This window comes from Talpa europaea (assembly GCF_964194135.1).
Source record: "Talpa europaea genome assembly, chromosome: 10".
Classification (NCBI taxonomy): Eukaryota; Metazoa; Chordata; class Mammalia; order Eulipotyphla; family Talpidae; genus Talpa; species Talpa europaea.
The window spans coordinates 62,036,500-62,053,296 of NC_140077.1; the positions used below are offsets into that span (position 1 = coordinate 62,036,500).

Below are 16,797 nucleotides of genomic sequence, written 5' to 3' on the forward strand. Positions count from 1 at the left end.
CCAGACTTCAAACTATATTATAAAGCCATAATAATCAAAAGTGCATGGTACTGGAACAAGAACAGACACACGGGACCAATGCAACCAAATAGAAAATCTAGAAATAAACCCACAGATTTACGGTCAACTAATCTTTGACAAAGGTGCAAAGAATATGCAATGGAGCAAAGAAAGTTTGTTCAATAAATGGTGCTGGGAAAACTGGGTCACTACATGCAAAAGAATGAAGTTTGATTACTACTTAACACCATGCATGAAAACCAACTCAAAATGGATTGAAGAACTAGACATAAGGGCCTCCCCGGTGGCGCAGCGGTTGAGCCCTGGGTTGTGAAGCTGCCCGTGGCCTCTGCAGCGCCGGTTAGATCCCCGGCTGCTCCCCGGCCACTGGAGGAGGGTCCCACATGGCGCACAGACCTCTCCTGCCGCCCGCTGTTCCCCTCAGCAGTGTGCTTCGGTCCTTCTGCCTGCTCTGCTCCCCGCTCTGGCTCTGGTGAATTCTCTCACCCTCCCGCGCTTCTGACTGTACCCAGTGCTTGTATGTATAAATAAAAATAAATCTTTAAAAAAAAAAAAAGAACTAGACATAAAACCTGAAACCATAAAATATATAGAAGGAAATATAGGCAAAACACTACTTGACATACACCTCAAAAACATCTTTAAAGAAACATCACCCAAAGCAGTGATAGTGAAGGCAAAGATAAACAGCTGGGACTACATCAAATTAAAGAGCTTCTGCACAGCAAAAGAGACAGTAACCAAAACAAAGAGACACCCCATGGATTGGGAGAAAAATTTTGCACACAACACTAATGATAAAGGACTGATCACAAAAATCTACAAAGAGCTGATGAGACTCAACAAAAACAAAGTAAATAATCCAGTCAAAAAAATGGGCAGAAGAGCTAAAAAGAAACTTCTCCAAAGAGGAAAGGCAAATGGCCAACAGGCATATGAAAAAACGTTCATCACCTGTAATCAGGGAAATACAAATGAAAACTACAATGAGATACCATCTCTTACCAGTGAGAATGACACATATTAAAAAAAACTAGCAACAACAAATGTTGGCGAGGATGTGGAGAAAAAGGAACTCTCCTGCACTGCTGGTGGGAGTGCAAACTGGTCCAACCACTATGGACAGCTGTGTGGAGATTTCTGGACCTACTAAACATAGAGCTTCCATATGATCCAGCAATTCCACTCCTAGGTATTTACCCAAAGGTCACAGAAACATTAATTCAAAAGGCCACCTGCACCCCTTGTTTATAGAAGCACTATTTACAATAGCTAAGCTATGGAAACAACCCAAATGCCCCAAAATAGATGACTGCATCAAGAAGATGTGGTACATATACAAAATAGAATATTACTCAGGTATCAAAAAAGATAAACTCATGTAATTTGCAGCAACATGGATGGAGCTGGAAGGGATCATGCTCAGCAAAATAAGCCAGAAAGAAGAAGAAAAATACCGGATGGTCTCATTCATGGCAGGAATTTAGAAAACCTAAATAAGGGCCCAGGAAAAATACTAATTATAATAAAGTAAAAGTCAAAATCAACAAGCAACTGTAAACCAGAGACACACTACAGGGGAGGGAGAAGGGAGTAGGATCAAAACAAGGGGGTATGGGAATTGTATGGGGCCTATAACCAAGATGAAAATGCATACATTGTACAAAAATGAAAAATGATGCAAAAAATATGTAAATAAATTAATATAAATAAATAAAAGACCAAAACCAAATAGAATCAATCAATAAAAGAAAAACTGCTTCTTTGAAAAGACCCAAATCTCCAATAAGCCTAAATGAAGAACACTAGTAACAAAAATGGAACGTAATCAAATCTATTGTGAAGATTTTAGTAAAACTTTTATGCCAATCAGTTGAAACATCTAGATGAAAGAAATGATTATGGAAAATAACAAACTACTAAACTTATTCAAGATATGATAAAAGGCTAAATAGATCAATAATCACAGAAATAATAAATTTTAAAATTAAGTACCTCTCAAAACCACTAAAAAAATAAAGTAGGGCCTCCCCAGTGGCGCAGCAGTTGAGCGCTGGGTTGAGAAGCTGCCAGCAGCCTCTGCAGCGCCGGTTCAATCCCCTGCTGCTCCCCGGCCACCAGAGGAGGGTCCCACATGGGGCGCAGACCTCTCCTGCCACCCGATGCTCCCCTCAGCAGTGTACTTCGGTCCTTCTGCCTGCTCTGCTCCCTGCTCTGGCTCTGGTGAATTCTCTCACCCTCCCGCGCTTCTGACTGTACCCAGTGCTTGTATAAATAAATCTTTAAAAATAAATAAATAAATGAATAAATAAATCTTTAAAAAAAATAAAGTAAAATAAAAATTGTCAAAATAAAAAAGATATAATACTGCAATTGATTTTTTTAAAAAAGACTGATATATATATATACTTTAAAAAAACTAAAATATTTATTCAGTGATGAAACACTACCATGAACAAATCCAAATGAAAAACAATAAATAAAAAAATATATCCTCAGTACATTTCACATAAAATGGGTGTGACCTATGAAACCAGTAGAAAAAAGACCAACAATCCAATAACAAAATGAGTGAACACTATTGATAGTTCACACACACAAAATGGGAAATACTAGTTGCTATTAAATAGATGAACATGCTCCATCTCACTTATAATAAGAAAAATAGAAATTAAAACTAACCAAAAGTAACATTTCTCACCTATTAGATTGGAAAAGATGGAAGTTTGATGACCTTTCTGTGGAAAAACTTGTACTCTTAAACTTTGCTAATATAAATTAGAACCAGCTCTTGGGGGGGCTTTTATATCTAACAAAATTATCACCAACATATCCTTTGACTCAGCAATTTCCCTTTGATTAATTTATTACTATATAGACACATGCACATGGATGCAAGCTGATATGTGTATATACATACCATGTTTGTGTATATGATATATGGCAACACTTACACACACACACTCACATATATACATATTTTTCATAAGACTAGAAAAGCCTCAATAATTAGGAAATTGATCAAACCACCTCATATATAAATACACTTCATATATATACATACATATATATGTATATATGCTTTATATATATATATTTTTAGAGTGCTATATGGCTATTAAAAAATCAAGCAATTCAAATATACCTAGGTATAATCCCCAAGATAGATCATCATGCAAAAAAAAATCAAGAAGCAAAATTTCCAGAAATGAATATTGAAGTATGTTTTCAAATATTTTAGCAAAGAGAGAGAGAGAGTGGGAAAATGAAGAGAGAAGAACAGAGAGAGGAGAAAGAAAACATAGCTAAAACACATATGCAAAGTCTTGGTAACTGTTGAGTCTGAGCTGATGGATGTTTGGAGGTTGTTTATACTATTCTCTCATTTGTGTATGTCTAGTACAGTTCATAATAAAAAGCTGATGATTAAGCAAATAGCCAAAGCAAGAAGTAGAATAGCATACAGAGGATAAGTTGGATGATGTGGTTTTATCTCAGTAGACCCGGTGTTTAAAAAAATGTTTTATCGTTTGCTGTCTTTCGAAGGACACACTGCATACCATAAAGAATAAAAACTAAAAAACAATGGCTCTCTCTATGAAGATAACATTGGTGACCCACTCTCCTATAGATCCTCCTGGTGTCTTTAGAACTCTATTCAGTGTTTATATATTCCATTCAAAAACATGAATAAAACAAACTTTAATGACAGAGAAACATTTCATAGCATTCCAAAAATCACAGCAAAAAATATCTTAGAGTCAGGATTTATGAAATAGCAGGAATCAAAGTGTCCCCAGTGAGCAAAGTAAACGACTGAAGAACTTTTGTCTAGGCTCTTTGTTCCCATCGGGGAAATGTGCCACTGCCGGCTCCTGCATCTACAGGAGGTCTGTGCTCACAGGAGGGATGCCAGCAAACAGAGCCCTCACCCAAGGACATCGGACGTGTCCTCTCATTCATTCAATTCTACACAAACATCTAAAATAATTACTCAAACTAGCATGTAACAAGGCGACACTTTCAAATGACCACTTCTGCAATACTTTTAACAACAAATGATAGAGAAATGGAAATCAAAAGTGACAAAATCCATGATTAAGTGATTAAGATATCTGTAAGGAAAACTAACTGGCTCACTCAACTGTGCAAAGCAGGGGAAAGGGCTTCTACTGCTCTATGGGACAGGGACATTACATCCAAGTGACCTTTGAGAGTCCACGCGTACAACCAACTACACACATTAGTCTGAAGGCTTGTTTGGCTGCTTGGAAAAACTCTTTTTAAAGATTAATGTCAAAAAGTAAACCCTGTTTCAGTGAGTCCCATGATCAAAGTGGACTTTGAAAAGGCAAGTCTCTGGAATCACACTTGCTGGCAAGTAAGTTCCATTGACATGGGACTCAGAAAAAGTGAAGACCCTGCTCGACAGGGCAGTGACATATTCTATTCAGTACCATGAAAGGGGGTGGCTCGAAGGCAGGGCTGGCAATCGTCAATTAGAAAGACTACTCAGACCCTATTTGACACTCCTCCTGTCGACTAGGAGGGGGCTGGAGGCAATTTCTGCAGCACCTGTAATCTTCTATTTCATCTGTGTGGGAGCTATGTAGATGTATAAAAATTTATCAGGTTGTACACTTAGGATTTGAGCCCTCCTCTGTATGTATGTCACATTTCCATTAAAAATTTTATTTTTGAAACCCTATTACTAATGCTATTATGATTCTTCAACAATTCTCCTACTATTACAACCTATTCCTTACCCCAGTCCCTTTTTCTTCCTTCCTAAAGCAACTCAATGAGAGCTGTGCAACTTCACATGCCTTTTGTTTCAGAAAAGGGCTCCATTTTTGCCAAAGGAATTTTGCAATGTTTCAGAACAGATTAATGAAGATTTGTCTGTCACCAGATCCACCCCTCCTGGCCCCTGGGGCTCCCTGGCTGGCCTCAGCTGAAGTGTGCTCTCTGTGCTTTGATAGCCCTGTACAATGCTGCTTGAACTCCATGCCACAAGGCAACACTGTAAAGAAGCTGAAAGCAGAGAGAATATCGACTATTTCAAGTGGAAGATTTTACCTGCAATTGTTTATAAGGCAGCAGAGCTTTTCTTCATGTTTCAGTAGGTGTGTGGTACCAGTGATGGTTACAGAGACAATGACATGGGTTTTATCATACTGTATTTCCACAGGGGGAGGTGGTTTGATTTGGTGTCAATCACTGCCTTAAAAATAAAATGCAGGGCCTCCCTGGTGGCGCAAGGGGTTAAGCACCGCATTATGAAGCAATCCACAGCCTCTGCAGCACGAGTTCGATCCAGGTAGGCCAGGGAGAAACCCACATGGCGCAGCAGACCTCTCCTTTCTCTCCCGCTACTCCCTTCAGCAGTATGTTTCAGTCTGCCTGTTCTGTTCCCCACTGTCTCTGGTGGATCCTCTCACACCCCGCATCTCTGGCCTGTACCCCAGCTCTTGTATGCATAAATAAATAAATCTTTAAAAAATAATAAAAAAAATAAAATGCATACTCTTCCCCTCCCTTACTGCACATCCCTCACATTCTACAAGGTTTGTAACTATGACAAAGGGCAGATTTCCCAAGGACCTGCAGTGTTGTAAGGGTCAACAGTTATTGCAGTGACGAAGATGATGCTTATGGATGACACAGCTGTCCCTGGGTGAAGGGCCTTACTTACCTCATTCAATGCACACATCCGAGCGATGGAGCCAATGTTGTTGGTGATGGTGACCAGGGTGGCTCGGGCAAGGTCTTCCTTGCTGATGGAATCTCGTTTTTCCTTACTCATCATGTTGCCAAAGCTATGTTGGAAATATTAGTGAGAGCGTTCAAAATCATCCTCGGGCAGGCCCCATCTTTCCACCAAAGTACTGTGGAAAGCTTTATGAATAACTCTGTTCAAACCCAAACAATCTGATCTCGCTACCACGGTTTACAAGCAGACAGGATTACGACATGAATGGTTGGCTGCCCTTTCCTTAATAGGGATAAAGTAGTATGGCTATTAATGGGGGAAATTCTTTTAATGCCTCTAGACATCTGGACAAGAATGGAACAGGGAAACTGTTGCAGTTTTCCAGAACCTTCTTTCAAAGCTGCCCTATTTCAAGTATAAGCATCAAGGAGCTATAGTATCTCAGTGCTTCCTAGTGGGCAGAACAAATCTGAGCTCCTATACCACATATACATACTTGCACCAGGCTGGTGGGTGGATATCTTAAAAAAAAGAAAAAAGATTAAATGAATGGCCAGGGTAGATAGGCCGCCTTGTATTGTGGACTGCTCCTAGGGTTTAATCCCTACTGCTCCTCGCTACTCAGTCTCTACCTTGATGCTACAGCAGATCCTTGAAGGCCAAATCGTTCATAGTCTCCTCCGTAAATGTCCTTCACCAGTTTATCAACATTGGTGCTGTCGCCTTTAGCTGCCATTTCCAGAGCTTCTTCAAAGGTCTCACAACCAGTCAGCAGGCAACATAGGCCTAGGAATGTTCCACCTCCAAGACTGAAGGAACAATAAGGTTTATTTTTAAATTTTACTTAAGATATGCCCATCCAAATCCCCAGCTGCATCAAGACCACCAATATGGGTTAATTAAAACAGGAATTAAAAACAAAGGGGCACTTGTATTAAAGTGCGAGGGTGCAAAAGAGCTTTAGGGAAAATTGGACAAAAAGAGGGCCGAGACTACAAAGAAACAAGGAAAATGTGCCCCTCAACTTAAGAACAAAACCACAGAAAAGACTCACTGATTTCCGTTGTGAGACCTTTAACTAGCTGTTAACCTAAGTACTGCATTTAGCCTTTCCACCTATATAATGGGGCCACATCATGTCTCTCTTATCTGGGTGGTCTAAACGCAGCAAATGCCCAGAGAAATGACTGCTATTAAAAAAAAAAAAAAAAAAAGTAGCTGAATACAGATACTTAGAAAAACAAACTGTTCATGAAGCAGAGTTCATCTCCACAGAGCCAAGCTCTGACACCAAGCCTAGCCTATGACGCTGACAGGAATAACTTGCCCAGGGCTGTATCTTTCACCTGACTTCAGTTCCCTAGCAAGGATCATCTCATCTAACCTGTTAGGTCGTTTCTAAAAGGACAATTCCACTGAGTGGTCTCAGCTTGGAACTTTTTCCAGTAGACTCTGGTAAAGGTTATTGTATTTTACTTACACACAATCATCAAAAATAGTCACAAAGGTCATAAAATGGTTCCAGTGCTCAAACTATGGGCAGGTAATGGGCACTGAAAGGGACATAAGTTTTCCTCTGCAATGCACCATGGGGAAAGGTAAGCGCAGAAGACTAAATGGCTCACATATATTTGGTCTGAAGCCCCAAAAGTGACTAGCCCCAGGAATCCCATCTGTTTTGGGGTACTGTTTTTTAATTATATAAGAAAATTCAAGTTGAAATTTAGGTTATTTTTAACTTACATTTGAAAGAAGAAAATTTAGGGTGAACTATATTTACTATCAGTAACCATTAACAAAAAGGGGCCAGACTGCAGACAAGCACAGAGTTCTTTGAATCACCTCTAAGTGAAATTCTAGGTAACAGCAAGTCTTATAAAAACATATGCTTGATTGAAATTATGGGTTCTCATGGAAAATTATATAGCTAGATACCAGCAGCAACAGTTATCCAAGCTGAAGGTACATACAGCACCATGAGGAAATCCAGGGCTCCAGGGACATACTGCCTTTGTGACTCAATCACAGTCAAAATTGGGGAATTCCACTAAAGTTTATGCATTTAACATGGAGTGTCAGTCTACACTGTCAGTTTCAGTCTACCCTACAAGTCTAGTGTGTTTTTGATGGAAACACATTTTGGTCTGTGGGCCATCTAGATTTGTTTTGTTTTCTCTTTGTGTATTTTTGAAAAGTCATTGCTCACATTTCTAGTTTCTATCTTTTACTCACACTAATAACCTTTCCTTGAATATCAGGTATTATATTCGACAACCTACTCCAAACGTAGGCGACTGAAGACGTGGGCTGACTTAGAAAGAAGGTAACTTGTCAACGAATATGCTGGTATGAGTGGAGAAGCGTAAGTGCTTTGTATGGCTGAACGATGACAGGTGACTCCAGACAGAGAATTGGAGGTAAATGGGGAAAGCGAGCATGCGTCTGCACAGCCAGCACACTGCCAACAGGAGGAAAGAATGCACAGTTGCAGAAGAGCCCTTTATTAATATGCTCAACCTGTTAACCATCACTTGAGTGATTCTCTCCCTCTTACTCAGATACATCTGTTTGCTTCAGCAGATACATAGTAAGAAACTCAGGCAAATCAGAGACAAAAACATATTGCTAGAAATAGCTGTTGAATATCATCATCATTTTTTTAAAAACTCAACAACATGGTAATGAGGTATTTTAGAAAGAAGCAGAAGAAACCTTCAATGACTGAGTGTGTATCCTTAAAACCACGGATTCCAAAACAATAAGATGAGCTGTCTGCTACTCTCACCAGTTTCAAAATTCCTTATGTTCCTCTTTTAATAGGCTATGTATTCTAACAATGTCAACTATAAAGTCACAGTTTTCGCCCCCCTCTGGTTTCCAGAAAACTGAAGTTGTGGTTAACAGACGAGTGTGGCTGCCCAATCTAGGATGCAGTAAAATGATACGTGACACTAAAATCCGTTTAAAATCATGTTTGGAAGAAAACTCATATCCTGCAATGATGTGGCTTCCTAGAAAAATGCTGAATGGGAAAACAGAGTATAATGCAGTAATAAAACCTAGAGTTACAGCTATCAGTTTACAATAAGAGTAGCAAAACTCAAAGCTTAAGTGATTTGCTTAGACCAGTGATTCTCAAAGTATGTTCCACAAGATGACTGACGTTCACTGCTGACCATAATAATTTATATCAGTGGTTTTCTAACTTAGAGTCAGAGAAATCTTTGCTAGAACAACTCTGGGGCCCACAGAATTGATATTCCCCACCCCACCCCCCCCACCCCCGCCGTCTGTGCGATGCCCTGAAAGAAGGCTTCTCTATTAACGTTCAGTCTCCTCACAGCAACATTTTTAGAGCTACTAGTTGCAGAGAGCTTACAGAGAAACTTCGACAGAATTTGGTAATGACTGTGAGGCACTAGTCATTAATGGGAATTTACCAGTAACTAAAACTTACAGACATTATCACGTGTTATAGAAACCAAACACCTCAAATGATCATTAGCAGCTGTTCCAGAAGATAACCCAAATCCCTGGAATCTCCAAGTTTGAGAAATTAGAACTGAGGTATAAATTCATAGACTTCTTGGATGTTAAATTACAAGATAATAAATTGTGTTCAATTGCAGAAAATGTTTAGCTTGCTGTTACCTTGGGACTAACTCTCAAGAACTCCTTCTGGGAGGAGTTCTTCTGTTTCTTTAAAATTGAACTTTTATCAGGTCATTCTCTAAGGTAAAACCAGCTCAAATGAAATACTCATTTGTCTTTGACACTCTAGATAGCCCTAATAATGCCAGGGATCAATTGTGATTCTGTGTGAGCAAGCAGGTTTTGTTCTGTATTCTTGGTGAGAAAAATGTATTAGGGGTAATTAACTTACACACCAAAGCTATATTCTGAATACAATCAGGACTCAAGTCAGAGAGTACACACACACACACAAACGCCAGGGTTTCTCACTAGCAGTACTGTTGACATTTGGGACTACATACTTTTTTCTAGGGGAATGTAGAGGTTACCCTATATGTCGTAGGATATTTACCAACAACCCTGAGCTTTAGTCAGTAGATGCCCATCTAATGTTGTGCCAACCAAAAGTATCCCCAGACATTGCCCAAAAAATATTCCCTTCCCCAGTGGTGAACCACTGATTTAAACAGACCCACCAGCCTCCCTGGTAACACAAGAGGTTAAGTACAGCACTGTGAAGCTATCTGCAGCCTCTGCAGCACGAGTTCGATTCCCAGCCAGCCAGGGAACTTCCCACATGGCACAGCAGACCTCTCCTGTCTCACCCACTGCTCCCCTCAGCAGTGTATTTCAGTCAGTCTTCCTGTTCTGTTCCCCACTCTGTCTCTGGTGAATCCTCTCACCCCCACACCTCTGGCCTGTACCCCAGTTCTTGTATGAATAAATAAATATTTAAATAAATAAATAAATAAAAATAAACAGAACCTAATACAAATCACAGAAACAGCATAGGAAAGCAGTGCTCTCCTCCTAGCGGGGGAACTACAATACTGGCAGATCCCATAAGAACTATCTAAGAAATAACCCCTTCATGGCACAAATGAGGATACTGAAGCCCAGAGAAGTCAAGTGATATCTTTATCTATCAAAACAATGGTTTCAACCTCATGCCCAAGGCACACTCCCTGTGGCACTAGTGTCTCACATCATCCCTCCAAAAATGGCTTCTAGGGCCCAACAAGTTGGAGAAATATTTCATACAAAAATCCTTCTCTTAAAAGTAAGGAAAACCAATTCAAGTTTGTTTACACTAGTATTTCTCAAAGATCTCTGACCTGGATATTTTCCCTATGTTGAATTCCCACTCTCAGGAACCTGAGCCTGTCTGCCCTTACCAGTCTTGGAGTATGTGTATGAAAAAACAAGGATTCCTCCAACTGTGACCACAGGGCTGACTTTCTGTCCTTTGCACTCCAATGTTCCCTGGGAGGTGTGCAAACTCTTCCAAATTTCAGCTGGAGAATTTACCTGAAGGTAACATTCTTTGTAAACTCAATCTGATTTCTTTATTAGAATGACATATGATTTCAAGCAAATCACCTGATGTGGACATGAAGGAGGTTCCAGAGAAGGTTTCTTTTGAAGCCTTCTCTACCACGTCAAGCATCCTTCCACCTGGACTCTACTGTGCTTTTGTTCCTGCCATCCACGTGGCACTAAATTAGTACTGCCTTTTGGAAAAACTGAAGTGTGGGGCCCTTCTTCCACCACTTGACCAGTTTCCAACAGGGCAAGGGCTGTATTCTATTAGTATTTATACAAATCACCCTCTTACTCCTTTAACATATTGTTCAACAAAGATCCTTCTTGGTTGACTAAGGAAGTCAAGTTCCTTCTTTTAAAAATGTATTCAATATGAATAATCTTTTTCTCAAATGGTCTTCAGGGAAGAGGCACAAAATGTTCTCCTAGTGGAAACCGTGTTTACCTGGTCCCTGTAACTCTTTTATAGTTGTCCTTGGAGTACACTGCTAGAATGCTGACACCTGAGCCCATGTTCACCAGCAACATGGGGTATGGATTATCAAGGCAGTACGGCTTTTTTTGACACAATTCAGGATTTGTGGGATTTTCAAAATAGTAACATTCCGGCTTGCCGTTGAAGCCGACCGAGTCAACGTAGAGCAGGCCCTGAATCAGACAGTCCAGTTCATCCAGTTTGTGGAGCTGCAGGTCAGCAATCTGAAAGAGGACAAAACCTGGTCAGAGAGGCTGTGACCACCTCCAGGGAAGCCCCGGAGGCTTTTAGCTGGACTTAAAATGTGTCATGAACAGTAAAAGTACAGAAAGTACACCCTTGAAAGACCATGCTGTAAAATCATATTGATGATCAGTCACTCTACTGGAAAAGCAGTCTTTGCTGGACACCGCATCTGCCCACAGTGTGTGCAAAAGGACAGAGAGCCTGCCTGGGTGCTGGAAAAGCATCCATTAGTATGTGCAGAGGGCTGAATGGCAGCCCCAGAAAGATATATCCATGTTCTAATTTTCAGAGACTATGAATGCTACCTAGTTTGGAAAAAAGGATCTTTGCACATGTAACTAAGTTAAGGATGTTGACCTGGAGAGTACACCCTAGTTTATAGGGGAAGGCCCTAAATCTGCTAACCAGTTTCCTTATAAGAGATACACAAGAAAGATCTGATAAACACAGAGAAGTCCACACAAAGATGAAGGCAGACACTGGAGTGTCACACTACAGGCCAAGAAATGGAAATGCCAACAGCCACAAAAGCCTCTGAAGAAAGTATGTTCCCAGCAACACCTCGAGTTTGGCTAACATTTCTGGCCTCAAGAACTATGAAAGAAATTTCTGGGGCCTCCCCGGTGGCACAGCAGTTGAGCACTGGGTTGCAAAGCTGCCCACAGCCTCTGTAGCACCGGTTCGTTCCCCGGCTGCTCCCCGGAGGGTCCCACATGGCACGCAGACCTTTCCTGCCGCCCGCTGCTCCCCTCAGCAGTGTACCTCGGTCCTTCTGCCTGCTCTGCTCCCCACTCTGGCTCTGGTGAATTCTCTCACCCTCCCGCGCTTCTGACTGTGCCCAGTGCTTGTATAAATAAATAAATAAATCTTAAAAAAAAAAAAAAGAATAAATTTCTGTTGTTTCAAGCCACCAAACTTATGATAATTCATTACAGCAGCCACAGGAGGTTAGCACAGCTTACCACGGGCACCAGGGTTCTCTTGCAGGTGAAGACAGTGAGAACGTTCTGAGACAGCAAGAATCCTACACTTCCTTGGCAGGACATGAGTACCCAAGGGTGCCTGGTGCTGAGGACAAACTCCACTGACCTCACAAAGCCCAACTCCCGCTTTTCCAGACTTGGACTTTGGAGGTTGCCAGACCTGGCTTTGAATTCTAGCACCAACACTCAACTGAGGGATATGGGGCAACTTAACTCCTCAAGCCTCAGTCTCCTCATCTGTAGAATTGGGGTAATACCCACTACATAGCATTGTTGTGAGGCTTACCTGATAATACATGTAAACAGCTTACACTGAGCTTGCCATGTATAAAGAGCTCAAAAGACATTTGCTCTTTTATTGATAGTTGGGATGGTTCCAAAGTTTGTTCCAATTGTTAGGGGGAAGTGATGTCCTGAGTTAATCCCATACAGGCTTTGTGGACCCCACCCCCACTCTAGACTAAAGCCATCAAGACATTGGGAAAGACAAATCCCATCACCACCAAAGGGAGGGTGGCTGGGACCTGAGGGTGGAGTTGGGCAGCCAGGTTGGATATAAAAAAACCAAACACGTGGGCCTTGGGCTCTCTGGCTCGCGATCGCTCGCCTCCTGGCTTCACCGCTCCTGGCTGGCGGCCAACTCTGAGAGCGCCATTTTGGGATTCCTGATCGGCGGATCGGGTAGGACTCATTTAAAACTTTGTCTCCCACTTTTCTCCCAGAGCTGTACATTTCCTCATTTCCCCTTCCCTTGTAAATAAACCTTTTATTAACCTTTCACGTGTGCCTGCAGTAGAGCATTGATAAGTCCTTTTAAGCGCGCGGGTGAGGACCCACAGTCAGGCACCCCGTTTTGTATCGGGGTTGCTCTACAACACTATGAGACAAAACTGCCAATCTCCTCAGTATAGGGGGTGCCGGGAATTAAGGAGAGAGGAGTTGGCTGCGGACTAGCCTTAACAGTGAGTGGCTACTTTGTATCCTCAAAACTTTAACTCATGATCCTCAAGATTGATATTACTGGGCCTCCCCTGGTGGCGCAGCAGTTGAGCGCTGGGCTGTGAGGCTGCCCGCAGCCTCTGCAGCGCCAGTTTGTTCCCCGGCCACTGGCGAGGGCCCCCCCCCCCCACACACACACACACACAAAAAAGATTGATATTACTCTGGTCAGGAGGTCTGGTTGATGATCATTTTCCATGGACAAAATATCTAACAATCACCAACATGAAACTGAGCCAATGAAGAAAGAAAATTTACACGGTCTAAATGTTTAAAAAAATCTTCAAGAAAATAATGGCTATTATTTGTTGTGTACTATATGTCAAGCACTTGTACTAGATCATGTAATTCTCATAAAAATCCTTTTAAAGAGTGTTCTAATTCTGTGGTTAAGGCTCACGAAGCTTAAGTAATTTTCCCTAAGAGACACAAATAGCAAGTATGCCGTGCCCTCTCGTCTTCATTGACAAAATGGGTAACGCGTATGAGATCTGGAAGTAACCTATACAAGCACTGTGCTTCTATATTAGGCCTTCCTGGTGGCCTAGCAGTTTAGTCTCAGCACTATCACCTCTATGGCCTAATTTCGATCCCCAGCCAGGGAGCTACCCACATAATGTGCAGCAGACCTCTCTGTCTCACCCACTGCTCCCCTTTATCAGGGTATTTCAGTAGATCCACCTATTCTGCTTTCCCACTCTGACTCTGGTGAATTGTCTCACCCCCAAACCTCTGGCCTACATCCCAGTTCTTCCATGCATAAATAAATAAAATTCTTAAAAAAAAAAAAAAAGACATCATTTTCATTATAAAAGTTTACAACTCTAAGAAAACTTTGAATTTGTTGTCTCTCATCTGAATATTCCATTCAACAAAATCTATACCTAAAGAGCAGAATTCAAACAGGCTGCCAGTCAGAGAGTAGAAGTATTCCTGACTCACAGAGACAACCATTCCAAATGACACTGGTGATAAGGAAGATGTAGCCCATATGGTTAACTATTTTATTTTCTACCAAAGGAAACTTTGGGGTGAGATGCATATAATATTACATTTTTAAGAGGGTAATCCTGTAGATAAAAAACTATGGGGCGGCCTAAGGGACTTCAATGAGACAAGGCAGTGTGAATACTGCCTCCCAAGCAGCCCCCACTGCTCAGTTGTCACTGAGCATCATGCTCAAAGGCCTGCCCATACTTATTGCTTAATAAACATTTGTTACATGGAACAAAGAAAGTTCTCATCTCCTGGATCATACCAAATGGAAAAGTAGCAATTTCATCAGCCCTTCCTGGGACCATAGGTTAAACCTGCTTAAAAATTAATCACAGGCCCATCAGCAATATTGACAGCCAACATCACAAACAAGAGACAGGGTCTGTCCTGCTGACACTCTGAGACTATGCTAAGGAAACAGAAAAATCTGCCAAGGCAAATAAACAAGGACAACTTTGTTTTGAAAGGAAACATCCTTATCTCACCTTTTCCCCCCAAATCCATTTGCAAATAAAGTGGAACAGCAAACAAACATCTCTCCTATACATTTCCCTGAGGGGTGGGTATTTCTCAAGCCTGAGGTCATGAATCTCCAAATTAAGAAAGATATTAGTCACTTTCAATTAGACCTACAAAGACCCCCTCAAAACACCATCCAGGAAAAGGCCAGGTTCCCAAATGGAAGCAATCTGTGAAATTGTTACTGGATTTCCAGAAAGCCACCTGCAAGTCTGTCACCCATCAGACTTTGCAGTTCATTAGTACAACCAGTCAACCTTGTGAAAAGCCTAAAGGAGAAATGTTAAAAGATCCAGCTTCTGAGAAACACTCTGCCTGGGCTGTTTTCTTTTTATCAGGGGTAGAATGCAAATGCCTCTGGGGTCACTAGGAAAACTTAAAGGATTGAAGCACTGACTGGATGTAAAGTACCTGAATGACTGGGACTCTGGCACACAAGGCAATCCGCACAGATTTCAAATTCCCTGCACCCCACTGTTCCCAAGTGGGAATGGGGCTCAGTGTCACCAATGATCCTGCTTTTTTCATGAGCCAGAAATCCTGATTTTTATGTGAAATCTTCCAATTTTTAAGTGCTAGCAGCTACTATTGAAATTTTTAGAACTATCACAAGGTGTCAAAACATTTCGAGCTTAATCTGTCTTCTACTAGTCATATATATATATAGTCATATATACATATATCATATATATAAATGCCATGCTAATCTCTATAATGGGTCTCAAATGCTGATAGATCTGAAATATCAGACCCAGCAAACATGAGGATCCAGCAAATGTGAACATAACCTTTTAACCAAGCTGTGCTGGTAAAGTTGACAACCAGCTCTCTAATTTTAAGAGGGAATTTAGTGATTCCTTGTATGTTAATATTAGAAAAATATGGACCCCAACACAAGGCATGCTCAGGACATAATTGATAGATATTCTAATAACTAAATAAATAGGTAAATAAATTAATCGAGTAAAAACCATCCCAAGAGTTTCCACACCTACTCCTTATGGGAAGAGACTTACAGCACTCCCTGGGAGTTGAGAAATGAGTCACCAAATTGTGTTTCCAAAATAAGTAAAATACACATCCTTATAACACCTTACACTTTCAATGGGGCTTTTGCTGACACTGGCCCTATAAATACTCTAGCGAGTGGCAGAAATGGTTATCTTACTAAACCAAGCACAATTTGCATATAAAAGCAGGGTTCTTTTCTCTCAACGAAGGAATGCTAACAGAGACCTGTGAGAGAGATGGATTTCAAACATCTGTGAGAAATTTAACAAAACGTCCAAGCTGGGATCTTCTTCTCCCCCCCACTGATTAAAGGGGAGTGGTCAAATGTGTCAGGTCAGAAGTGAAGGATGCCAATGTCTACCAACTCTGTGCTCCTACACCATCATAAATCAGTCCCTGGATTAATAACAGGAAACAGGCTGACAAATGCTCTCAAATGACCAGAAGACAGACTGCACAGAGCCGCCCGACCTCCTCCTGATGATTTTTCCACCAATATTAATTCTTTTAGGTTGTTCTGTTGACGACAGTAGGCTAATTCTTAAGCCCTCACACCTTGAAAAAAAATGTGATAAAGATACCTAAAAATCCTTTTCTGAGCCCTAAACCTCAAGTCAACTGAAGAATATTGTTATATCCTGTTTGTTCAGAATGTAGGTCATTTTTTTTTCCTCTTAAGTCATTGAAAAAGTCACCTCTAACTTCTAATTATTCTTAGCCTGCATGGAACAAAACTCACAGGGAAAAGGACCTATTACCATAAAGATAGGTGGACAGAAAGGGGACTTTTTTCTATAAATTTTCTGTTGTTAGAATGC

At 41.0% G+C, this 16,797-nt stretch overlaps 1 protein-coding gene across 2 annotated transcripts in view; it reads right to left on the minus strand.

Moving 5' to 3' along the window:
• PANK1 (pantothenate kinase 1) overlaps window positions 1-16,797 on the minus strand; it is a gene marked incomplete at its 5' end in the record, with an annotated part of 65,802 nt that overhangs the window by 4,824 nt on the left and 44,181 nt on the right. For both annotated transcript variants that reach the window (XM_084244744.1, XM_084244745.1), the window contains 3 exons: window positions 5,717-5,840; window positions 6,367-6,543; window positions 11,196-11,449. In XM_084244744.1, the coding sequence (XP_084100870.1) occupies window positions 5,717-5,840; window positions 6,367-6,543; window positions 11,196-11,449 (555 nt within the window). The remainder of the gene's footprint in view (window positions 1-5,716; window positions 5,841-6,366; window positions 6,544-11,195; window positions 11,450-16,797) is intronic.